This window comes from Watersipora subatra, chromosome 1 (genome assembly GCF_963576615.1).
Source record: "Watersipora subatra chromosome 1, tzWatSuba1.1, whole genome shotgun sequence".
Classification (NCBI taxonomy): Eukaryota; Metazoa; Bryozoa; class Gymnolaemata; order Cheilostomatida; family Watersiporidae; genus Watersipora; species Watersipora subatra.
This window is the reverse complement of record NC_088708.1, coordinates 4,137,210-4,163,599: the sequence shown is the minus strand read 5'-3', so window position 1 is coordinate 4,163,599 and position 26,390 is coordinate 4,137,210. Positions and strand designations below refer to the sequence as shown.

Genomic DNA, 26,390 nt, shown 5'->3' with positions numbered 1-26,390 from the left:
AATTGTCAAGGTGGACAATTTCATGTGTACCTCTCTGAAATTGTCAATAAGTACAATTTTATGTGTACCTCTCTGAAATTGTCAATGTGTACAATATCAAATACCAGTTGCTCATACCTACTCATCCTGAACCAGCCTTTGCGTATAGCACAGGTTTTCATGAGTCTTATGACCAGCTGTATTGCCTCCAACTTTGGCAGCTGTTCGGTCTGCCGCTGAATTCATTCAGAATTCGAATTTCTATGCATTCAAACAGAGTGTATCCTTGAGTTGAAAGCAGAATGGTCTGGGAGCATTAGTTTGGTTTGCTCTTTTCTTCATAGATAGTTTCATAACATAAGGAACAAATCATAACAACAATCACAACAAAACGCTAAAATGCTCCACAATAAATAGAGATAACCAAAAACTTTTGGGTATCTCTATTTGTTTTTATTTTTAGCCAGTTGCAATATTCTATATGTGAATATAGAATATCTAATATATAATAATATGTGGAAAATCTGAACATTATTTAAGAAATCTATGGAGAACATTCAAATCTGTATTATTTCTTTTACATCCGTAATCAATAGATCAATAATCAGGAATATTTGATCAGACCTTTTGTGGAACATAGGAAATTGGTGAGACTATTCGCTTTGCAACAATTGCATAGTGATAAAATGAGAGCAGTACATACAGAGTTTCAACAGATAATTTGCTATAGTTAACAAATGTTACCTTTGAAGACAATGATACGCATAAAACAAAGATATTTTTCAGTTATTTGATTCTTCTTTTCTAACATCAGACTTTGACTCTGATGACTGGTCATTCTCAAACTCTCAATGAATATTGTTTATTGCAGGGAGTTTGTTGATTTTTGGAACATATCTAGTCTGGCAGGCGATATGGATGCGATACAGGATAAGATGCTTGAAGATATGAAACGATTTGCCATCTATTACATAAGTAAGTGGCTGATCAGGTAACAGGAGTACAGTTTAGCAGTATTTTGTTGAAAGGAAAGACTTGTTATAAGCTATTGTTATAAGAGGATGTTAGCCTTAGAGTGCTAGCTTGGTCAGAGTCAGTGTCTCGCTAAACTAATAAATAATGAGCTCATACTAAATAACTCCTCTGTTATATTGTTGACACGCGTACAGCATGCAACAAGTGCCAAAATCATTAGCTGAGACCAGCTAGACACAGGCTAATCTACACGCTTATTCTGTTATCCTTTCTTTAGTCATTGGTGTTGGGGTTCTCGTGTGCTCGTATCTGCAAGTAACATTCTGGACTCTCGCTGCAAAGAGGCAGGCAAGAAGAATTCGGCTCCTCTTTTTTAAAGCGTCTCTGAGGCAGAATATCGGTTGGTTTGATGTTAACCCTGCTGGAGAATTGAGCACTCGTCTCGCGGAGTATGTTCAAGTCTCTTATTATTATGCTAGATTAAAGAATCAGATAATTAACTGTTTTACAAGTGTAGAGATGTTTGTAACATGTTAGAGTTAGTGTAGGGCTGTTTGTAACATGTTAGAGTTAGTGTAGAGATGTTTGTAACATGTTAGAGTTAGTGTAAGGCTGTTTGTAACATGTTAGAGTTAGTGTAGGGCTGTTTGTAACATGTTAGAGTTAGTGTAGGGCTGTTTGTAACATGTTAGAGTTAGTGTAGGGCTGTTTGTAACATGTTAGAGTTAGTGTAGGGCTGTTTGTAACATGTTAGAGTTAGTGTAGAGATGTTTGTAACATGTTAGAGTTAGTGTAGGGCTGTTTGTAACATGTTAGAGTTAGTGTAGGGCTGTTTGTAACATGTTAGAGTTAGTGTAGGGCTGTTTGTAACATGTTAGAGTTAGTGTAGGGCTGTTTGTAACATGTCAGAGTTAGTGTAGGGCTGTTTGTAACATGTTAGAGTTAGTGTAGGGCCGTTTGTAACAAGTTAGCTAAAGTGAGTCTTGGGCTACGCGGCTCAGATCAATTACCTTAAGCCACTCTTAGAAAGTATAAAAGACCCATAAAAGATATGATCAATTTTGTATGTAGCCATTCCTGTAATGTATACATTGGTATGTCAGTCTGACTATCTCATCCAACATAAGATTTCAGCTGCATTACATTTCATGAGTCTGTAAGATTATACAATCCCTTGTAAATTCATTCATCCCTTTCAATTGGAAATGTTGCAGTTTTGCAATGTTAATGTCGGGGTACACCTGTATGAAATTGAAGTGTTGAAAAATGCTACAACTAGGACCGACCTTGCAGCGAACATTTGATGTTTTCTATAATTCGTACATAGATATTTTGTCTACAAGCTTATCATGAAATTAAGACATTTTAAAGCAGTTTGTACTTACTTTATATTAGTATAGAATGACTACTTACTTACTTAAATCGAATTACTGTTTTCTTGTGCTGTTTCGATTTTGCTTAAGACAACTACTTTAGATTATTATGACAAAAAAGTAACTGGAAGTATAAAGTGCCATTATCACCCATGATATCACTGCTGCTAAAGTCTGCCTCCTTAGTTTGCATGAACAACCTACCAAATTTGTGTATAATTACATCAGTAAGCTATGGTCTCTGGCCATTCAATGAGTATTGACAACATATTGCATGCTCTGAAGGACTTAAGACTACTGGTTGTTGTCTTTGGAACTAATACAACTACTACCACCACTACTATAACAGTTACTACTACTATTACTGCAACAACTACTACTTCTACTACAGCCGATAAATGTTCATGCAAAATAATCAAATTTAGCCATTACGAGACACCTTAGTGCAAGCTTCTGGGCCTGTTACAGCGATGTTGATAAAATTGAAAATGGAATCGGGGACAAGGTAGGCATACTGTTTCAACTGACCGCCCAAACCATAGCCTGTATAGTGATAGGATTCTATTATGGTTGGCTTCTCACTCTCGTCATCCTCGCTACTAGCCCTCTCATAGCCATCGCTGCCGCTGCCATGGACTGGGTACGTAACGTCTTCTCTAACAAATTGTTTGCTGTTCAGCGGATTGCATTAGATTCAACTATTGCGTGTTAATAAGCACAAATAGAACTGAGGATAAATGTTGCAAAGTTATACTAGGTGAAGGCTTTGAATGCAGGAAGGGTATGTTGTGAACTAAATCTGCCCTGCCCGTTTTCTGATAAGCCGCTAAAAGGCATTGCGCAACAGTATACAAAAAGTATCTGTGAAATGGTGGGTTACAGGTATCTTGCGTTACTGTGTACAGGTGTCCAAGGAATCAACAGTGCAGGAGCAAGCGGCGTATGCAGAAGCTGGAGGAGTGGCGGAAGAGGTTCTGTCAGCCATAAGGACTGTCATAGCCTTTGGTGGCCAGTCAAAAGAGTGCGAAAGGTAGGCGGGTCTTTCGTCACAGCCCCTTCTAACAAATAACTATTCTGTCTGTTTTCACTGGTGGTAGCGTGGATAAGTAAGTGTATAGCCATAGGCAGCATGAGTCAGTGGTTAGACAGTTGGTTAGCATTAGGCTTCAACTAGTCAGTATGTGTGTATACACATGTCCATACAGAGTTGTTACTCCAATTAGTCAATATGTGTATACACATGTCCATACAGAGTTGTTACTTCAACTAGTCAGTATGTGTGTATACACATGCCCATACAGAGTTGTTACTCCAATTAGTCAATATGTGTATACACATGTCCATACAGAGTTGTTACTCCAACTAGTCAATATGTGTGTATACACATGTCCATACAGAGTTGTTACTCCAATTAGTCAATATGTGTGTATACACATGTCCATACAGAGTTGTTACTCCAACTAGTCAATATGTGTGTATACACATGTCCATACAGAGTTGTTACTCCAATTAGTCAATATGTGTATACACATGTCCATACAGAGTTGTTACTCCAACTAGTCAATGTGTGTGTATACACATGTCCATACAGAGTTGTTACTCCAATTAGTCAATATGTGTATACACATGTCCATGCAGAGTTGTTACTCCAACTAGTCAATATGTGTGTATACACATGTCCATACAGAGTTGTTACTCCAATTAGTCAATATGTGTGTATACACATGTCCATACAGAGTTGTTACTCCAATTAGTCAATATGTGTGTATACACATGTCCATACAGAGTTGTTACTCCAATTAGTCAATATGTGTATACACATGTCCATACAGAGTTGTTACTCCAACTAGTCAATATGTGTGTATACACATGTCCATACAGAGTTGTTACTTCAACTAGTCAATATGTGTGTATACACATGTCCATACAGAGTTGTTACTCCAATTAGTCAATATGTGTGTATACACATGTTCATACAGAGTTGTTACTCCAATTAGTCAATATGTGTATACACATGTCCATACAGAGTTGTTACTCCAACTAGTCAATATGTGTGTATACACATGTCCATACAGAGTTGTTACTTCAACTAGTCAATATGTGTGTATACACATGTCCATGCAGAGTTGTCACTCCAATTAGTCAATATGTGTGTACACACATGTCTATACAGAGTTGTTACTCCAATTAGTCAATATGTGTATACACATGTCCATACAGAGTTGTTACTCCAACTAGTCAATATGTGTGTATTCACATGTCCATACAGAGTTGTTACTTCAACTAGTCAATATGTGTGTATACACATGTCCAAACAGAGTTGTTACTCCAACTAGTCAATATGTGTGTATACACATGTCCATACAGAGTTGTTACTCCAATTAGTCAATATGTGTGTATACATATGTCCATACAGAGTTGTTACTCCAACTAGTCAGTATGTGTGTATACATATGTCCATACAGAGTTGTTACTCCAATTAGTCAATATGTGTGTATACATATGTCCATACAGAGTTTTTACTCCAACTAGTCAGTTTGTGTGTATACATATGTCCATACAGAGTTGTTACTCCAATTAGTCAATATGTGTGTATGCATATGTCCATACAGAGTTTTTACTCCAACTAGTCAGTATGTGTGTATACTTATTGTCTAGATACAACTCGAAGTTGGAGAAGGCCAAAAAACATGGTATCAAAAAAGGAACAATATCTGGTCTTGCCATGGGCTCTGTCATGCTCGTTATTTTCCTTTCATACGCTCTTGGTTTCTGGTTCGGCTCGGGAATCGTTCTAAAACAGTATCTACCTGAATTGCACCAGGACTTTACCACAGGCAGGATGTTGATAGTGAGTCAACTTATAACATTTCTACCGCTTGTTGTAGGCCGTCATCACAGAGCTGCCTTTTCTCGTTGCTTAGAACTTTCAATTCACAGGCTCCTGCAGTGCAGTCTATTGTAATGCGTTGCTCGTATAACAAAAAACCAAACAGTGAGCTCAAATTACCATGCTAATTTTCATTCCCTTCTTCAGAAAATATTTCATGTTATTTGCCCTTGTAAGCAAAACTAGAAAGGCTGGTTACACTCTGGATTGCTTGCAGTCAATGTTACACCGTGAGGACCCGTTGAGGATTTAAGCCAATTGAGTGTAAGTAAGACACCGGATACAAGGCTTCAGAGCCATCATTCTCACCACCTCAAATTTTTACAGGTCTTTTTCTCAATTCTCATTGCCTCTTTCTCATTTGGACAAGCTGGTCCCGCAGTGAATGACCTTGCCACAGCCAGAGGTGCGGCTCACTTTGTCTTCAATCTCATCGAACGGGTGAGTTGCGCCTCTATGGGTTGCTAAGCAACCAGACTAGGTTGACTGTTTGCTGATATTTAGTGGTATATCGAGGCTCTCACCTTACTGTGTGCCTGCATGTGGGCAGCCAGTCTTACATCATCATTACCTTCACCGCTTGTTTGCCCGCAGTCAATAAATAGTGAGCGTAACTATCACAGCAGCGAGTAACCATCACAGAGGCGAATGTTATCTCTAGAGTGTTAGGCATGAACTGATAGCTGTATAAAGCCATAGTTGTATTGCCTTCTGCTTTATCTAATAGAATTTACTAGTGCTATGGCTAGATGTCAAGAAGTAGGTTGCATTATTATGCGTCTATAAGCTTGAAAGCTTTCTTTTATTTTGTAAAAGAGAAAATAAATATTGTCAAAGCGCCAGCTCAGCTGACTTTAGACAAGAGTTTTTGATGGTCTTGAATATTGCGGCAATCGCTGCCGCCATGCGCTGCCGCCATGCGCTGCCGCCATGCGCTGCCGAGTGTCTGTCGATGGTTGACTGAACATTGCTACCATCAGTGAGCAGTAGCTCTTAACTCTTTCTCTACCATAAGCCGATGTATTGGCTTATCAATAGGATTTCACTTTTTTTCATTACGAAGCCCACACATTAGCTAGGCTAATCAAATTTTGTCTCTAGCGAAACAACCTTGTTGCCAATCGCGTGCGACCAATAGAAAATTTTTTGGCTTGGATTCCATTTCTAATTATTTTTCAAAACAGGAAAACCAGATCGTTATCGTCACCGCAATAAGAAACACACCGCATTCAATCCACGCAAAGAAAGCGTCAGAAATTTTGCGAGAGTCTGATTCACTAAACAATATTATAGTTATCTTGCAAAGAATTTTGTTCTGAATAAAATGCATTTTACAGTAAAACGATATGTGTCTTAATTCTCGAAATATTGCCTAAAAATAATAGCAGTATATCAATTTTTCGAAAATCCGTTTGAATTAATTCGGGCAGAAGAATCATTCGGTCAGAATTTAATGCGGCAGCAAAAGAGTTAGAGGATTCATCACTGTTCCGGCATAGCAGTTCGTAGAAATGCTCCTGCTTCATACATTTTATGCTATTTTCACATGTAGTTGTCATACTAACCTAGTTTTTAATTTACAATTTTTATACATAGTCAAAGATGAACTTACACAAAATCTTAATAGATTTCACCAGAGAGTATCTGTATTTATCTATCATTTGCTTTTGGTGTTTAAGGTGATCTGACTGCCAGAGCGTTTCAAGATTAAAATTGACAACACTTGATCGCTTTTAAAAAGCTCAGATCAAGCGAACGTTTGAATGCGGGAAACATCTATTTATAGTTGCAAAGAGACCAACAGAATAGAGGCGCGCAACGCTGCAACTTCAACACAATAGCTGATATCAACTATCACGATGATAACAGCTAGTGACATCGTTCCGCACATATATTTTTTCTGAGCAATTTAAACCCAATCAAGTTTGTGGAATTCAATTTTAAAACGTCCTGGCAGTCAGATCACCTCAAACAAAGAATAATCTCAAATTATAGACAAATATCAATATTTTTTGATAAAACCTACTGAAATTTTGGGCAAGTTCATTTTTAATGGTTGGTTAGTGACCGATCTTCTTGAATTATAACAACAATTTACCTATTTTTGTTACACGAGTCAAGATATATGTATTTATCAGACTTGCAACCATTTCTTTCTTAGAAGCTCAAAAGTTGATATAGTTGCGTGTTTCTCTATGAAACAGTTTAGAATCTCTGGTTATGAATGTCACATTATGTTATACTCGGTAATGGTTTAAGCTTAGCCAGTGAGTAAGACTCCTGCTAGGTGTGTGCCTTTAATGATTTGTGCCTCTCTCTTATCAGTGCTTAAGCTCCATTCTTAAAAGATGGTGGGGCTTTAACCAGCAGCCCTCTTACTGATTCATAATAGATAATACAACTCTCGGTCTGACACTCACACTATTTTAGAAATGTCAGGCGTAGTTTTTACTTCTGAGACTTTTCTACCTGGCTGTTTTCACGTAACTGTGCTCCCGCTTTAGGTACCTGAAATAGACATCGAGTCTGAGGAGGGGGAGAAACCAAGCCATGTTACTGGAAAAATAGAGTTTAAAGATGTCCACTTTCAGTACCCTTCAAGGCCAGATGTTAAGGTATGCTCTTAAAGGCATCAGTGTAGCGACCTAAATGCCAGAACATTCTAATGTGTTCTGCCCGGCTGTATGTCAGCCAGAACTAGTCAACCTTGACAGATATTGTCAATTACAGGTTCTACAAGGATTAAACCTTGAGGTAGACGTTGGCAAGACAGTTGCGCTGGTCGGATCGAGTGGATGTGGAAAGAGTACAACGGTGCAATTAATCCAGAGATTTTATGATGCTGTTTCGGGTTCTGTGAGTAATTTATATTTTTATTTGTTCCGCACTTCTCTACAATCTCACACTCTCATTTTCCTCTCGCCTCTTTCTCCTACTCTTTTTTTCATCCATAATGCGTGCCGTTTGTCTTGAGGCTGAGACCTAGTGCTCCCGCACTCACCACAATTTACCCCTCACTGGCTATAGAATAATCTCAATTGATTGTAAAAAAGCAATCGATGCGATATGTTAGAGCGGATGAAAGGCATGCATCCACTTACACATAGACTCCAATGTTAGCTTAGCTAGTCCTAATTACTGCTCCCGCTGTGGGTCGCCAATTCAGTGCACAGAGAAATTGCCCGGACATTGCTTTACAATGAGATCGCATGTACAAATTCTCACTCAATCATAAAGCTTCAATAAATGTCATCATGCTCAAACTTGATGAGCAAGACATTATTTTTTCTTATTTTTGTCATTATTTAGTTATCAAGTTCGACCATATGATCTAATTCTTTGTTGCTCTCACAGAAAGCCAGATAAGCAACTGTAAGCCAGATAAGCAACTGTACATCGCCATTAGACCTTTCCTGTGAAACTTGTGATTAGTGGCATTCTGAAAGAGGAGAGGGCAAATGTGTGCATCCTTACTTGCCATCGTACAAGTTGCTAATTGCTTTGAAATTCATTGATTAACCTTGAACAATTGGGGATTATTCTGGACTTCATAATGTGAATTGTTTGCAATTATGCTTGAGGTCACAAATATGTCACCAAATCGGAGAATAGTCAGTGGAGATAACACTATGCGCATTTAGAGCAGGATGTGGTTAGATATAAGACTTATGATGCCTAAATTGATCGTTGGCCTTGCAAGCGCTTTTTATAAGTCTGGTATTTAGCAAAATACCAAATGGCTGTTTTAAATGTTCTGTACATTTGGCACCTACCGCAGGTGAGAAATACATCACAGGCGTGATGTATTATGATTTTGGATTGATTGATAGTAATGCTATATGGTTATGCGTAGTGCTGATGCAACCGCTTCCTGTTCTCATGTATTACTATTGCTGATGCAAGGTATTGACTCAATATGTTGACCTATGATACTAATCCTATGAAGTCAGCCAGGGCATGCTCACAGCCGGTGTCGTTTCTTAAATTTCTATTGCTAAGATTTAATGTAGAAACTTGTGCACTTGTATATTGAGACAGTTATATTCAACATGTAGTTTATTACTTGTATATTGAGACAGCTATATTCAACATGTAGTTTATCACTTGTATATTGAGACAATTATATTCAACATGTAGTTTATTACTTGTATATTGAGACAGCTATATTCAACATGTAGTTTATCACTTGTATATTGAGACAGTTATATTCAACATGTAGTTTATCACTTGTATATTGAGACAGTTATATTCAACATGTAGTTTATTACTTGTATATTGAGACAGTTATATTCAACATGTAGTTTATCACTTGTATATTGAGACAGTTATATTCAACATGTAGTTTATCACTTGTATATTGAGACAGCTATATTCAACATGTAGTTTATTACTTGTATATTGAGACAGTTATATTCAACATGTAGTTTATTACTTGTATATTGAGACAGCTATATTCAACATGTAGTTTATCACTTGTATATTGAGACAATTATATTCAACATGTAGTTTATTACTTGTATATTGAGACAGCTATATTCAACATGTAGTTTATCACTTGTATATTGAGACAGTTATATTCAACATGTAGTTTATCACTTGTATATTGAGACAGTTATATTCAACATGTAGTTTATTACTTGTATATTGAGACAGTTATATTCAACATGTAGTTTATCACTTGTATATTGAGACAGTTATATTCAACATGTAGTTTATCACTTGTATATTGAGACAGCTATATTCAACATGTAGTTTATTACTTGTATATTGAGACAGTTATATTCAACATGTAGTTTATTACTTGTATATTGAGACAGCTATATTCAACATGTAGTTTATCACTTGTATATTGAGACAGCTATATTCAGCATGTAGTCTATCACTTGTATATTGAGACAGTTATATTCAACATGTAGTTTATTACTTGTATATTGAGACAGCTATATTCAACATGTAGTTTATCACTTGTATATTGAGACAATTATATTCAACATGTAGTTTATTACTTGTATATTGAGACAGCTATATTCAACATGTAGTTTATCACTTGTATATTGAGACAGTTATATTCAACATGTAGTTTATCACTTGTATATTGAGACAGTTATATTCAACATGTAGTTTATTACTTGTATATTGAGACAGTTATATTCAACATGTAGTTTATCACTTGTATATTGAGACAGTTATATTCAACATGTAGTTTATCACTTGTATATTGAGACAGCTATATTCAACATGTAGTTTATTACTTGTATATTGAGACAGTTATATTCAACATGTAGTTTATTACTTGTATATTGAGACAGCTATATTCAACATGTAGTTTATCACTTGTATATTGAGACAGCTATATTCAGCATGTAGTCTATCACTTGTATATTGAGACAGTTATATTCAACATGTAGTTTATCACTTGTATATTGAGACAGTTATATTCAACATGTAGTTTATCACTTGTATATTGAGACAGCTATATTCAACATGTAGTTTATTACTTGTATATTGAGACAGTTATATTCAACATGTAGTTTATCAGCTGTTAGCATTCCTAGTAGCTGCTAATATAACAGAACGCAGCTGTAACATCAGAAGCTACACCAATCTTAGTTTTGACAAAACTACCCTCAGAACGTCTGTCTACGATAAAATTTAGAGTGAACCTACGCAAACACAGTTTTAGATCTAAGTCTATATCTTAATCACATTTTTACCAAGTAATATGATTTTTATGGTTTTACATTTTTATTTATGTGTTTTTCAGTCAGCATCAGTTTTTATGAGCATATATACAAACATTTTTATTTTTCTTACTGAGACAAATACACATACACTTTATTTAATATAAATTTGATCAGTTTCTTTGCAGCGTGGTTACAGTATAACTTGGCCCTAATTCTACAGCTGCACGCAAGACTCTCTTTTTTTTCACTCGCAGCTGTTTAACCATGCATAATATGAAAGTATTCCTTTGTTAAAATTGACTAAAAATTCTCAGATGAATACACTCTGATTCGTTCAATTTATTCATAGTCTAAAGTGTAAGGTAACATAACAAAGAGCGTAGCCTTTTAATAAATACTGCAGGTCACTATGTGAATTTCTTTATAATTCATTTTTATTATGGAACGTAACAAACTTAATTACCTGTAAAAACCTAAATCGCTAGAGTAACAGTAACAATAAAAATAAGTTTTTATTGTTACTTTAAATTATTAGAGAACAGAAGTAGGATTTGGCAATGTCTATGTGACTATGTCTATGTGACTCGGTGCGTATGTACTTGCTCTAAAGTTGGACCAGCTGACATGCAACTAAACTAATCGACGTTTTATTATCTTTATATTTTTAAGTATTATTTTTAATTTTTACTCGCTTTCCACATTTGCCCATGAAAATGCAGTGTTTCAAGAAACTTCAAACAAGGTTGTAAAGTGTGTCAGGTGTATAGTTGAAAACTTGTTCGAATTTTACATCATATGTTAATAAAATCTTACATTGAGACGATCGTAAGTAGAGGTTTGACTGTATGATGAGGTGATCGTAAGTAGAGGTTTGACTGTATGATGAGGTGATCGTAAGTAGAGGTTTGACTGTACAAAGCTTTTGCAAACTCTCCCTCTTTGTGATTCAAATTAGACAAACATAAAAACTGTCGCAACCATATTACTCATGGTTCACTCAAGCGTGCGCTCATTCACTACTCCCATATAAGGACACGTGTCTTGTTTACCATATCCATTCCATTCATTCTTTAGCAGTCCAGCTTGCAAACTCGCTGATTGATGTTCACTATAATTACCAAATCTTGGCTTATTCTCACATGCTCGTTAGAGATGGTCACGTATCTCCACCTCATTATCTCACACTCCTTAGCTCTAATCTGCCAGCTCAGCCTTTGCATCTAACTAATGTGTGGTTCATTTTTAAGAAACCTCAATCTGGAAAGTATTCTCAAAATTGCATCAGTGTGGTAAATCAGGTCTCCTGACCTAAGAGAAAGGATGGAAGTTATCACACCTTGTCTCTCTGTATTTAAATTTTATTGATGGTAACTAATAGTGCAGTACGGTACTGTAGGTACTGTAAGTACTGTAGGTACTGTAAGTACTGTAGGTACTGTAGGTACTGTAAGTACTGTAGGTACTGTAAGTACTGTAGGTACTGTAGGTACTGTAAGTACTGTAGGTACTGTAGGTACTGTAAGTACTGTAGGTACTGTAAGTACTGTAGGTACTGTAAATAAATAATGTAGTTGTTTAATGAATAAATCAACTGATTTAATTGCAGTGTAATTTTAAATAGTTCAATAATTTTATTTAGGTGCTAAAGATTTTTTTTGACGAATCTTTTATGTCATTTGCTGTTGTTTACTTTTGATGAACTCCTCGATAGTCCATTATCAGCAAACTGCCTGGGTGTCTGAATGAACTCCGTGAGCATTCACTCTCTCGGTGAATTCTCAGGTGTCCACTCTCATTGAACTCTCTGGGTATCTACTCTCAACCAAATCTCTAGGTTTCCACTCTTGGCAAACTTTTAGAGTAACTCCTCAGATTGAACTCTCTAGTTGTCCACCTTCCATGAACTTTTTGGGGATTTACTATGAGCGAACCCTGTGTCTACTCATGGTAAACCCTCCAGATTTTCATTGCATGTGATTTCTTTGAGTATCACTATCATTCACCAATCAAGTGACCACTAAGAGCCATCTATGGTTCCCTGGAAGATAAGAATGAAATAATGATGTGCATAATCTGTACATAGTGTCATGCTACGTGCAAGGCTACAAGTTTTGTCTTACAGGTATTTTGTCTGTCATAATATGGCTCTCGTTAGGCAACACATTATAGTAAAAAACAAACAGCGCAATGTATTTTGTTGCCACCATTGCGACACATCATATGGCAAAGTCAGCAGGGATGGCTAGCAATTGCTTGAGAGAAACTATTCTTGTGTATGTGAACTGTTTGAGAGACACGTCTACGTTGCATGAGGGGCTGTAATATCACCATTTTACCAGCCCTAATGAGTAGTCGTGGCTCATGTAGGCACTACTACTACTATACCTTCAGAAATGAGCCCAGCCAGAAGTCTGCAAGTCTATATGTATAAATCTCTGTGTTTGCTTTTTTTACTTTTTGTGCACCTCATGTCCAGTTATAGCGATGTATGTCTGTATGTCCAGTTATAGCGATGTATGTCTGTATGTCCAGTTATAGCGATGTATGTCTGTATGTCCAGTTATAGCGATTAAATACCAGTAATGAAAAATCTGTATCGCAGAAGACTTTATCTCAACCTCCCGTCCACAACGTGACAAGCTAACTCATTCAGCTACACATGATACAATGGATTTATAGGGCAGATAGTTATTATCTGTGTTAAAATACGCATAGATACTCTGTGTTATGTGTGACCTCACTAAAACTTGCTCTCACGGCTTTTGTTAGTATGTTTAGCAATATGTATGCTAGCTTACTCAAATCAGCCAATGGCAACTGCATTCACTGCCACTGTTCATAAGCTGTTTTTGATACCCGTGCAATGCTGGGCATGCGGCTAGTCTTATATGAAATCTGGTAGGAATAACAGACATGTAATTACAAAATTCGGGCTTTTAAGGTTTTTTGTACCGTGGCCTTGACCGTTTCATTGACCATTTGCTGCAGCTTTCTCAATTAGACCTGTCAAGTGGTAGTTATTCTCGTAGCTTTAAGATAAACATCGACAAAAGTTATTTTCATTAACAAGTTTTTGCTGGAATTTATGAATCAATTATATTGTAGCATGCCTCCTGTATATTGAGTAGAGAAACAAAGCATGCAATTCTAGTCATCTGCTTTTGTCTTCAGGTGTTACTGGATGGAAGGAACCTCACAAGTTTAAATGTCCGCTGGCTGAGAAGCCAGGTTGGTATTGTCAGCCAAGAACCTGTACTGTTCGCTACAACGATTGCAGAAAACATCCGCTATGGTAGAGACGGTGTAACTGACGAAGAAATAGAGAAGGCGGCAAAAGAGGCCAATGCTCACTCATTTATAGACAATTTACCAGACGTAAGTATACACACAAGTATATACAAGTATAGCCTCAGTAGTTGATCTGTTTGTCACAACAAAGCTTGGGCAAAGAGACAGTCAACAGCCCAGATTCACGAGGAGTCGAATATGATACACATCGAGTGTTAATAGCCATTTGACCATTCAATCATTCAGCCATTCGGTTTGCTGATCTTTACCATATCTACATTGCTTTACCTTTACCATATTGTCCTACATTGCTCACGCGCCTTCCCTTACACGCTGTAGTAACCAATAGGACAGACTTTCTCTCAAAATTAGTGTGAGGACTTTTTGAGTGTTAACCAACTCTACTGAACAAATACCCACCAGACTGCAGACAGCTACAGCATCTTAAAACATGGAGGCTATGATGTTTGGTCATGAAGAGTTAGGTCCTGAGAATAATTATTACGCAGCAAATAGCTTTCTTGCTTGCATTGAGGGCTATTTGTGGTAGCAGTTTGGGATTGACTCACTGTTGCTGGTGTAACTTGATAGGCCCATTGTTACATGTAACATTATTGGTCCGTTGTTACCTGTAATATGAATAGTCCATTGGTACATGCTCCACTTGTGATCAGTTTTTCGTCAGGGAATCTGTTTGTAATTGGTTCACTCTAACTTGTGAATAGTCCATTTTTATCGGTATTGCTTGTGATTAGTTCATTTTTATAGAAGCGATCATAATGGGCTCACTGTCACTAGTACAGCTTATGATTGGTAAGATAGCATGAAATGGTTAGCCACTTTGCCTATAATACTGGCTTATCTTGCAGAAATATGAAACTTTAGTTGGATCAAGAGGTGCCCAGCTGAGTGGTGGCCAAAAGCAGCGCATAGCTATAGCTCGAGCACTTGTGCACTCACCCAAAGTTCTCCTGCTGGATGAGGCTACCTCTGCCTTGGATACGGAAAGTGAGCAGAGTGTTCAAGATGCCCTTGAAAAGGTATGGCATATATAGATATTGGGATCAGCCTCTAGGCATGACCTTCAGCCTTTACATAGTCTCATATCATGCCATGATAGGTTCAGTCTCGCCCTATCTATGAAAGGTATGTTTTTTGGGTGCTGAGGCTGGATGGTATGTCATTACATTTGCATTTTTATTTGCTCATACCTAAGAGCTACTGCAATGACAGTGAATATTTATTACAACAGCTTTTGTATGTAATCAGACATTTTTACGAAGCATAACAGAAATTGACATAGGTATGCACATGTAAAACTGTCAAACTAGTTTTTTTTAACAGTGGTTTTGAACGGTTCAATTAATAAGACAGCAGCACACACATTTCTTAGAGCAGATGTAAAACACACAGCAATGTAAGAACTCTGATTACATCTATTTCAGTGGTGAATATGATTAGAAGTTGTCAGCTCTTTTTGTTACGAGGAGCTACAACTCCGTTATTGCAAACAAAGTCAAATTCAGAAAGCGACTACCGTATATGTGATCAGATGTAACACGTTATTTATTGGGTTACAGGCGAGCCATGGGAGGACAACTATCGTTATAGCTCATCGTCTCACAACGGTCCAAAATGCCGATTTAATAGTTGCCATCAAGGATGGTCAGGCGTCAGAGCAAGGAACACATGGAGAACTGATGAAGTTGGATGGCTTGTACGCTTCTCTTGTCAAAAAGCAGATGAAGAAAGAGTCCAAGCACAACACAAACGCTGCGGCTGACTCAGAGTCTGACGATGGTAAGCTCCGAGACCTGAATTGTTTCTTCATTAATACTCAATCCTCTTTTATTCTGGATGCATTCTGTCGCGTGCATCTGCTTATCTTGTACATTCAAAGCAACCTAATTATAATCTGTTTGTTTGATTATTTAGATGGAAACGGTAAGTCTCATCTACATTTGTTTGCAATCACATTATAGGTAGTTACTTCTTTGTCAAAGAGCTAGCTCACTCTCATCAGTTGCTTGCCATCACGTATGCTCGTTGTCGCTCTCTGTTTTACTGTTGTACTGTTAATTCTGTACGATGTCTCTCCTATAAATGCACATCTCCACGCCTTTAAAGCAGACGCATTGATCATTCACTATGTTGAGTGTTTTGAAATTGATTACATTTGGTCTGTGCTAATAAATTTAAAGGTTGACTTGCAACAAAATTCACATTACAGTTATTTGGTATCATAAGATTCATCATGTCTTACTCTGTTGTGTTGTAGGTGCAAAATATATGGGAATGCGATTACAAGCTCTTAAAAGCTAAAAAAAACGAACAGTTAATCACAGCCACACGAGATCGCCGTAGTTTGGATTCTCTTTCCAAAACGGCTCAAATGGGATGTAGTTGTTACAGGATGGTTTCTGTTTACACTTTCATGCAATCTCATTCGTCGAAATATTTTCACAAATATACTTCACGCATTCAATAAAACCATGTCTATTGTTCTTACGCGTATGTTTTATCGTTATTGTAATGCTGTCACTTTTAGCACGGATATCTTTTAACTTACCGTAAAAAATTGTTAAACTTTTCAACCTTAGCTCAAAGGAGTACATATCATTGTCTGATAATCATGACAAGCCTGTTGGTTACCTGGGATAATCGAAAAGTGCTGCAAAAATTATTTTCGAAGTATTGGGTCACATAATCAGATTACGACTTGACGATTAGTCCAAGTCGAAAGAAAACTGTAAAGTAGCGAGCATCTATATTTGATACGGGGTCTTCGGTAAAACCCGAAGTGTTTGTCATAAACTAGTGTTACGATAAGTTTATATTGAGCTTTTTATTGGCCTTTCAATTCACGTGAGAACATCACGTGACAAGACGATAACCAAACTAATGAATTCGTCAAATAAATAAAGAGATTCCAATCTACGGCGGCTTTTCGTTTTTGAGCTTTTAAGAGCTTGTAATCACATTTCTACATATGTTGCACCTACAACACAGCAAAGTAAGACATGGTGAATCTTTTGATACCAAATAACTGTAATGTGAATTTTGTTGCTAATCAACCTGTAAGGCTACTTTTTTGTTTTTATCTCTGCAGCCCATTTTAAAAAGATGTTAATTTGTTCAAATGGCACTTCCAGAGAAAAGTTTGATAAAAAGCATGTGAATTATGGTTAATTGTTATGCCTGTAGATGAGGAGGAAGAACTAGAGAAGGAGATGCAGCTGCAGCGCACTATGTCGCAGAAAAAAAGTGACATGTCTCGCAGGGTTCTCTCGGTATCTTCTACTCAGAATGAAACGGTGAATGTAGAAGCAAATGGGGACAAGAAAGAAGAGGTTTGTTTTTAAAGCTATTTTGAGTTGATTATAAGAAAATTTATATTATTAACATCAAAGGAGCTCCATACTCACTTGAGTCACATAGTATTATCGATCAAACTTACCAAAATTAATAATTAGATATTAACAATTAGATATTAACGATAAGGTATTGACAATTAGATATTAACAATTAGATATTAACAATTAGATATTAACAATTAGATATTAATAATTAGATATTAATAGTTAGATATTAACAGTTAGGTATTAACAATTAGATATTAACAATTAGATATTAACAATTAGATATTAACAATTAGATATTAACAATTAGATATTAACAATTAGATATTGACAATTAGATATTAACAATTAGATATTGACAATTAGATATTAACAATTAGATATTAACAATTAGATATTAACAATTAGATATTAACAATTAGATATTAACAATTAGATATTAACAATTAGATATTAACAATTAGATATTAACAATTAGATATTAACAATTAGATATTAACAATTAGATATTAACAATTAGATACTAACAATTAGATATTAACAATTAGATATTAACAATTAGATATTAACAATTAGATATTAATAATTAGATATTAATAATTAGATATTAATAATTAGATATTAATAGTTAGATATTAACAATTAGATATTAACAATTAGGTATTAACAATTAGATATTAACAATTAGATATTAACAATTAGATATTAACAATTAGATATTAACAATTAGATATTGACAATTAGATATTGACAATTAGATATTAACAATTAGATATTAACAATTAGATATTAACAATTAGATATTAACAATTAGATAATAATTAGATAATAATTAGATATTAACAATTAGATATTAACAATTAGATATTAACAATTAGATATTAATAGTTAGATATTAACAATTAGATACTAACAATTAGATATTAACAATTAGATATTAACAATTAGATATTAACAATTAGATATTAACAATTAGATATTAACAATTAGATATTAACAATTAGATATCAATAGTTAGATATTAACAATTAGATATTAACAATTAGATATTAATAGTTAGATATTAACAATTAGATACTAACAATTAGATATTAACAATTAGATATTAACAATTAGATATTAACAATTAGATATTAACAATTAGATATTAACAATTAGATAGATTATTAATAAAAAGTATAGCAACAACAAGAGAATTACTTTAATTGTTATTTATGTAACAGAGGCATTATTAATACCATTTTGTGAACACTTTTCTACTGATCACTTTTTACTATGGATTCGTGAAGGTTAAAGAATGTCATAGTGGCAACCAAATAGAGGGTGGAGCCATATTTTTTAACTCATCTCCTAATTGTGGCATTCTATTAGAGGTGGCGTTCAAATAAAAATGGCATTCAAATAAAAGTTTTTACAGTATTCTACAATAGAACACATATTTAAGCTCATTTGCTACTTGAAATCTTGTCATTTCATTAGATTTCATTTCAGGCAGATTTCAGGTAGTTAACAACAGAATGCGTATAAAATCAAATTATGTTGAAGCACTTCGCTGATGCCTCGTCTTTCTTATTCTAAAGATATATTTATTGCTGCTAGTAAGAGGTAGCAGTAGTCCAACTTCTTTGACGAATGTTTAGATTACTAAAGTTCAAATGTTTAATATTTTTGATGGTTTTTGTTAATGAAGTGTTAATAAAGTTTATCATGATTGTTATCGTAGTACTTGAGCATTAAATACAAGCGCATAAAATATAATATTCAATGAATGTCTTCCTTATTGTAAAAGACTGTGTATGTGAGCTGTAACTGGTAAAGGGAATCCTAAGCGTTACACGATCTGTGTTTATCTTCTGTGTATGTTGTAGTCTGAAAAGGCCGACTCCGTTGGTTTTCTTGAGCTGCTCAGCTGGAACAGTCAGGAGTGGTATCTGATAATGTTTGGCTGCTTCGGCTCCCTCATCGTCGGTGGATCTCAGCCTGCATTCGCCGTCGTCTTTAGTAAAATTCTTAGTGTGAGTTAACTCTTTATTATTTCACTATTTCATGAACATCTTGTTTATTAGTGTGTCTTCGCTCACACTTTACGTTGTCTTTTACTGCATCTTACTAGGTTTTTGTATTTTCTTCATTTGATACTCCAACATTTACAGACTTTCATCTCCTGCAATGAAGAAACGATGAGGACAAATGCTAACTTTTGGTCGGGCATGTTTGTCGTTATTGCTGTGGGTATGTTCTTTGCTACAACACTTGAACGCCTCATGTTTTCTATCGCCGGCGAACGGTTAACTGAGCGCGTGAGGATGAATGCCTTCAAGGCCTATCTCAGGCAAGACATACATTTCTTTGATGATCCCAAAAACGGCACCGGAGCCCTCACCACCAGGCTTTCCGTTGATGCAAATGCAATTCAAGGGGTGAGTTTGTTTCTACGAGATATTAACAATGTTTGTAGACACTCGCGCAGCAGAGGTGGATAGGAATTTTGGAAGTGTGATCCTATAAAAATCATTTTGTACGCATCACCATTGCCTAGCTGCTGTTTGTTCTTTTGTTTTTGTTACACTGCAGGAGTTCTGGTTGTTCATTCTGTTGGGCTATCCAACCATGCTAAGGTTCCAAAGCTTCACTCAATATTTCGTTATACATGTAGTTTGTCGGACTTATGTAGTTTATCTCTAACCAGCAGTATTAGTGCACCTCCCCACTGGTATGACTTGTGTAAACTTCTGCTTTGGCTTTATCTAAGCTGAAAGCTTCTTCATGAGTGCTGCACTCCTTTGGTTTTTGAGCAATACATCTAGTTTGGTTGAAGTCTGATTAGCTACGACTGCGCGTACCAAGAGGGAGTGAATGCTCAATTAAATAACTTGCTACATACATGTACAAGAAGAAACTACTGTAGGCTATAGAGTGAGATTAGAGTGAATAAAGTTTGTTCGAATAGAGTGAGAATGCTCTTCTGTGTCTATTCACCTGATAGTAATATGCATAGCATCTCATTCTCTTATATACTGTAGGCTACCGGACCACAGCTTGGAGGGCTATTTAATGCCTTAGCTAACCTTGGCGTTGGAATCGTTATTGCCTTCGTGTATAGTTGGGTGCTCACCTTGGCTATCCTAGCCTTTGCTCCATTCATCGGCATTGCCGGTTTCATTGAGATGAAAGTTTTTCGAGGAGGTGGCACAAAGGATAAAGAGTCTTTTGAAGAATCCGGAAAGGTTCGTTAGTGATTCTTGTGGAATAGTTTTGTTACTAGTGACTTAATTAGTTTGTCACATATGACCAGTCTAGGTTATATATGGTCACCTATATATAACCTGCTTGGCTTGTCACCTTTCACTTGCATAGGTTGTCACCTATGGTTTGCTTAGCTTGCCATATGTGATTTTCTTTTCTTGTGGTCAAGTTTTGTTTGGACTTGACTGAGTTTTTTCAAGTGTTATCTGCCGTCCGTCTTTCAACTAATGACTAGTATCTGTAACGACAGATCGCTGCGGAGTCCATATCAAACATTAGAACTGTACAAGGTCTTGGCAAGGAAAAGCTTTTCTATGAACTTTATGCTAAGACGTCTGATGCTCCATACCAGTGAGTGTGTATTGTTAGTTTTACTGTTTGCCATAGCTATATCCTGTTTAGTTGTTGGATTTGCATTTTGTATTTTTGTGTTAATCATGACAAGGACAAACTTTTGTCAATAGAGTCAATTTTTTTGACATGTTTGGATCACTTTAAAATACAAAAATACCACATATGAGCACCCTAGGTACATTAATAGCCAAGTTATAAGGTCAATAAATTGTCAATTTTGATCTTTTAGGTCAATTTTTATTTTTTAGGTCAATTTTTATATTTTTGAGTCAATTTTCACTCATTATGCATACTGGGAATTCAGAATTTCCCCTTACTAAGGTAATTTGGGTATTTCCCTTTCCTAATGGAAATTTGGTGGGTTTTTGCTCTTGCTTTATTCGTTATGTATAGGATGAGTCAGCATGGCATGATAAAATCTGCTCAAGACACTGATTGATTTTTATAGCATACGCTGCCCAATTATATGACTAGTATGCAGTCAGTTTTACACTAGCAAAGATGCCAAAAGCTAAGCAATCAGCTCATGGGAAGGTTCTTCAGATTATAAAAAAGTTTCCTATCGAGTTCACCAAAACACCAGGCAATGAGCTGTATTGTAAAGTTTGCAGTTGTGTGGTAAAGTCTTCTAAATGATTTTTTGTGGAAAGCCATCAGAAAACTGCCAAGTGCAAGAAACGATTGGAACAGCCAAACCAGTCAATGCAAAAGTTCTTACCAGCAGCATGCAATGCATTCAATATGTAGCTACATGTATTAATGTTGTTTTCAAACTACACTTGCACAGCTCGATTTGTTAATTAATTAGAAAACTATGTATTTTAAATTTAAAGTCAATAAAGTCAATTTCCCAAAACAAGAAGGTCAATTTTTTCTGATTTTGAGGTCAATAAAAAGTTTGCCCTAATCATGACACTAAAATTGGTTTATTAGAGAACAGGGAAACTGTTGGACTTTATTTGGCTGACTGAGTAGTCATCTGTTGTCTTGATGTCATCATTTGCTTGACACTTGTATGTCTGTAGGAAAGAGGTTAAGATGACCCAGGGACTTGGCATCACCTTCGGATTGTCACAGGGAATCATTTTTTTTGCCTACGCTGCACTGTTTTACCTCGGCGCCTACTTGATTGCCTCACCTGACAGGCCAGAAGCTCTTGCTCTCGATTTTGAAGGAATGATGATGTGAGTGGTATTTGTCTCTTTTGCTAACGATTCTTTGCCCGGAGCTCGGCCTTGAAATAATATGACTTTTTTTGCTTTATAGAACCTTCTCGGCTGTCATTTTTGGGGCCATGTCTCTCGGTCAAGCTACTTCATTTGCACCCAACTACCAGAAGGGTTCAGCTGCGGCCGCAATGATCAAGAAGCTAATAGAAACGGAACCTCTCATCGATGCTTACTCTAATGACGGTACGACACTGGTGAGTCATGCGCATGTATATATTAGAACATTCCTGCTCATCGCATCGTGTACGTTAGACTTTGTACATTGGTCTCTGATCGTTTTTGTTCTGTGTGCAGGCGAAATACGAGGCGAACATTGAATTTAAGGACACAGTTTTCCATTATCCGACAAGGCCATCCGTGAGAGTGCTGAAGCACTTGTCAGTCAGTGTTGAACCTGGCCAGACATTGGCCCTGGTTGGCAGCAGTGGCTGCGGAAAGAGTACAACTGTTCAGCTGATAGAGAGGTTTTATGATGTTGATGAGGGTGTTGTGGTGAGTCTTTCCGATCTTTAAGAAATGCCTGTCAAACCTTGCACTGGGGCCCGTGAGTTGCCTTGTCAGATAGGTTTTGCATACACATTCAAACCGAGCGCTTCACTTCCTAGTTCTTCTATTTCATGTTTTTGTAAAACTTCTGGTTGAAATGACATTTAGTTGGTAGCCTGTCTTTCACACGTGTGTGAATTAGTTGAATATATCATTTGTATAAATATTAAATTATATATTTGTGCAGTTTATGCAAGCTCTTTGTTATTTAGAATGTGGCTGGGCATGATGTCAAGTCACTTAACGTTGCCTGGCTCAGGACACAGATTGGCCTTGTATCTCAAGAGCCGATTCTCTTTGATCGGAGTATAGAAGAAAATATAAAGTACGGAGCTAATCACCGCGAAGTCAGCATGGAAGAGGTCAAGGAGGCGGCTGTCAAAGCTAACATTCATGAATTTATAACTTCTCTGCCTGACGTAAGAAAATAAGAGATTGCTTCTGTTCCTACCACTTGTCTATATATAGATATAGTTTTAGATCTCTGCTTTTCACTTCTACCTATAAACTCCTGCTTATATTAGCCTTTATATGAAAAGATAGCTCCGGCTTTCTGGTGAATGCTGTTATTAATTGCTGGGCCCTCTTTGCTCAGCCGTTTTATGCTTTACCCTTATTCCTTTGTTAATAAAGGTTTTTCATTATAATTGGTTGTGTATCAGTGTTTACTCAGTGTGTGTAGCTCTTACACATTCCAGAAGCTTCCAGAAGGCAGTAGGCTGGCTCTAAAACTCTGGAATAACATTATTGCTGCCATTTATCCCATTTATTCTTGTTACTAAATGTTTCAAATGCTCTATAATGTTTAACGGTTTTTTCTCAGGGCTATGCGACTCGTGTTGGTGATAAGGGAACACAACTGAGTGGTGGACAAAAGCAAAGGGTCGCTATAGCTCGAGCTATGGTTAGAAATCCTCAAATCTTGCTTTTAGATGAAGCTACATCTGCACTCGATTCAGAGAGTGAATCTGTAAGTCAGTGTGAATTATTCTGATTTTCACTAGCATATCTCTACTTACTCTATTGTCTTCAGCGAAACCTTCAGCTCAGTGATGGGAGATCTAGCAAATAATTGTATTTAATCGTGTGACTGTAGGTGGTGCAGCAAGCCCTAGACAATGCTAGCAAAGGAAGGACTACAGTGGTCATTGCTCATCGTCTATCTACCGTAAGAAATGCGGATAAAATAGCCGTCATAAGGCATGGGCATGTCACAGAGGAAGGAACCCATGACAACCTGATGGCTCAGAAGGGATTCTATTACAAACTACAGAATATCCAGAAGCTTCAGGAATGATCAGTCTTTAGTGACCTTGTCATTAGTTGGAGATAATTATTTTGTGAATACCGTACCATAACATTTCACTATTATGTCTGTGATAGTTGTGTGATAGGAATACCATATGTTTTACTATAACTGTTGTGTTATTTATCTCTCCATAGTTTTATGTGATTTCTTAATCTTGGGGAACCGCCATAACTTTTGTTGACTAGCTTCTAAACTGACTATTGCTCACGCTCTATATTACATTTATTCTAGTTTGAAGTCTTTGATGTATTCTTTTAATTGCGCATCATCAACAACGCATTCATTTCTTCTCTATAGCCAATGAATGTTTCACCGAATATTTCCGGTAATAACTTTGCTGCCAGTTTCAATCATGTGCCATTGTTTTGCTCATGCTGACTTTAGCAAATATCAACCAAAGTAATACATTGAATGACATTTTTATTTTTTTCTCTACTCTGATGTTTGCCTATGTAAAAAAGCTGTCCAGGCGTGGTATACGGGTTATATTGAGTCAGCAAATGGGAGTTCTGTCTGGCGTACTTGCTGTGCTGTGATAAAAACTTATTTCATTCACATATCTAATATAAAAATACAAATTTAAGAATGTCTGATTTGATGACTAAAATCAACATACAACTACCAAGTAGATAAAAGAATATAAAAATAGTCTGAGTGGAGTATCTTGCATGACGAACCTTATAGTCATACCAGATGATACCTAACAATCTGCTCCTAGTAATGCTATCACTTACTTGGCTATTTGCAACAATATTAAACCGCATGGAACAAACTAGCATCATAAAAATGATAACCTTAAAAACCTTTAAATATAACAAAAACTACAATCCAGCTAAGGTTCAGACACGTAGTTTGAAGGCACCATTGTTTGAAGAAATGGTTGGTAAGTAGTCACAAGTGCTATAGCTATGTGCCAGTCTGAGCTAGCGACTATCATCTGTTTAGCGAGACTGAGCCAGCATTCAAAAGTCTTTATCCCAGCCGGACATGTCATCAGGAGGCTCCTCGCTATCATCCTCAGGATAGTCATCAAAATTGCTCATGTCTGTATTTGACTCAACCTGGTTACAAACAGTGCATGGTGTCAGCGTGTAGCTGGTTGCGTTATAGCAAATGCAGTGAGATTGCAGAGTGGAAAGTAAATGTAGGCATAATATAGATCACTGTTGCCATATGATGGCTGATAGATAGGTACTGTAATTATACTAACTAGTAATTCCCTTGTCATACAGCCCACGACCAACGGGATATTGGAAAAAAGAAAGGGTACTGCTGGTTGAGAAATGCAATATTAGCAGTCAAATGGCACTGCAGTGCAATAGAAGAACTACAATGGTAGCTGTAATGTACTGGGTGTTATTATGTGCAACAAAAAGCAATAATGAAAGAAAAATATATGTTTATATCTCTAACCTGCAATAAGAGAAATGCAATATTAGAAGTAAAATGGCAAGCTGCTGTGTAATATACACAGTTTGAAAGTAGGTTGTGTTGAATGTAGAATGGTTTTGACAGCGATCCGTAACCAAAGTGAAGAAATGGGTCATGATCACAGAAATCATGGTTAAGTCAGGTGTGTGAGATTTAGAGTTATCTACATTAGCAGAAGGAGAAAATTCTCAGTTATTTTGCAAAAAAAATTTGATTCCAGCAGATTGATTACAGCAGATTTTATGGTCAATAAACTGAATGCATGTTTACCATTAGTGTGAAAACATAGTTCTGAGAAAACTGGTGTTAAAGTTTGAGAAACAAAAACCAATGCGCAATCTTGTTTACATTTCAAAACGTCATAGCAACCAATATCAAGAAGTGATATTTAGATTTTTGTATCTATATGCAAAATTTATGCTGAATTTAAAAATGTAAACAGATTTTAGTTGGTTGTCATAGAAATAGCTGTATATCTATAAAAAAAATGTAGGCCTGTTACTTATTTTTGCAGATATTAAAAACGGCTTGACAGCACAGCGATATTGGGCACAGCAGTAGTATCATCAACAAAATCTTTAGAAAAATAATAACAGTAACATATTGCCCAACATCGGTCACTATATACTTTGATCTTGTAAATTCGAATGATTATTCTTATAATTAAATCTTATAATAATCTTATAAAATCGAATAACTATTCTTATAATTAAATATTGTAATAATC

At 36.2% G+C, this 26,390-nt stretch overlaps 2 protein-coding genes across 2 annotated transcripts in view; one reads left to right on the top strand and one right to left on the bottom strand.

Annotated features, from left to right (window-relative positions):
* The first annotated feature begins 895 nt into the window (after positions 1–895).
* Positions 896–24,894, top strand: LOC137385996 (ATP-dependent translocase ABCB1-like). Its single transcript, XM_068072638.1, has 22 exons — positions 896–954; positions 1,232–1,403; positions 2,796–2,967; positions 3,233–3,357; positions 4,986–5,178; positions 5,545–5,658; positions 7,722–7,832; positions 7,948–8,073; positions 14,073–14,276; positions 15,059–15,229; positions 15,770–15,989; positions 17,394–17,539; positions 19,417–19,563; positions 19,702–19,968; positions 20,572–20,775; positions 21,045–21,145; positions 22,174–22,332; positions 22,415–22,571; positions 22,672–22,869; positions 23,136–23,342; positions 23,747–23,893; positions 24,020–24,894. Exons 1-22 carry the CDS (start codon positions 915–917, stop codon positions 24,218–24,220), a joined length of 3,582 nt encoding a protein of 1,193 aa, XP_067928739.1. The 5' UTR covers positions 896–914; the 3' UTR covers positions 24,221–24,894.
* Positions 24,895–25,050: 156 nt separating this feature from the next.
* The window catches only part of LOC137385994 (cGMP-dependent protein kinase 1-like), a 30,039-nt gene continuing 28,699 nt past the window's right edge, over positions 25,051–26,390 (bottom strand). Inside the window, exon 14 of the mRNA XM_068072637.1 lies at positions 25,051–25,293. Coding sequence (XP_067928738.1) covers positions 25,195–25,293 — 99 coding nt within the window. The 3' untranslated portion in view covers positions 25,051–25,194. The remainder of the gene's footprint in view (positions 25,294–26,390) is intronic.

Bases quoted from the DNA above. Each gene is read 5' to 3' on its own strand.
- LOC137385996 (XM_068072638.1), top strand. From the start codon at position 915: ATGCTTGAAGATATGAAACGATTTGCCATCTATTACATAA. The intron at 7,833-7,947 runs GTATGCTCTTAA...TGTCAATTACAG, and splicing joins CTTCAAGGCCAGATGTTAAG to GTTCTACAAGGATTAAACCT. The intron at 22,572-22,671 runs GTGAGTCATGCG...TTCTGTGTGCAG, and splicing joins CTAATGACGGTACGACACTG to GCGAAATACGAGGCGAACAT.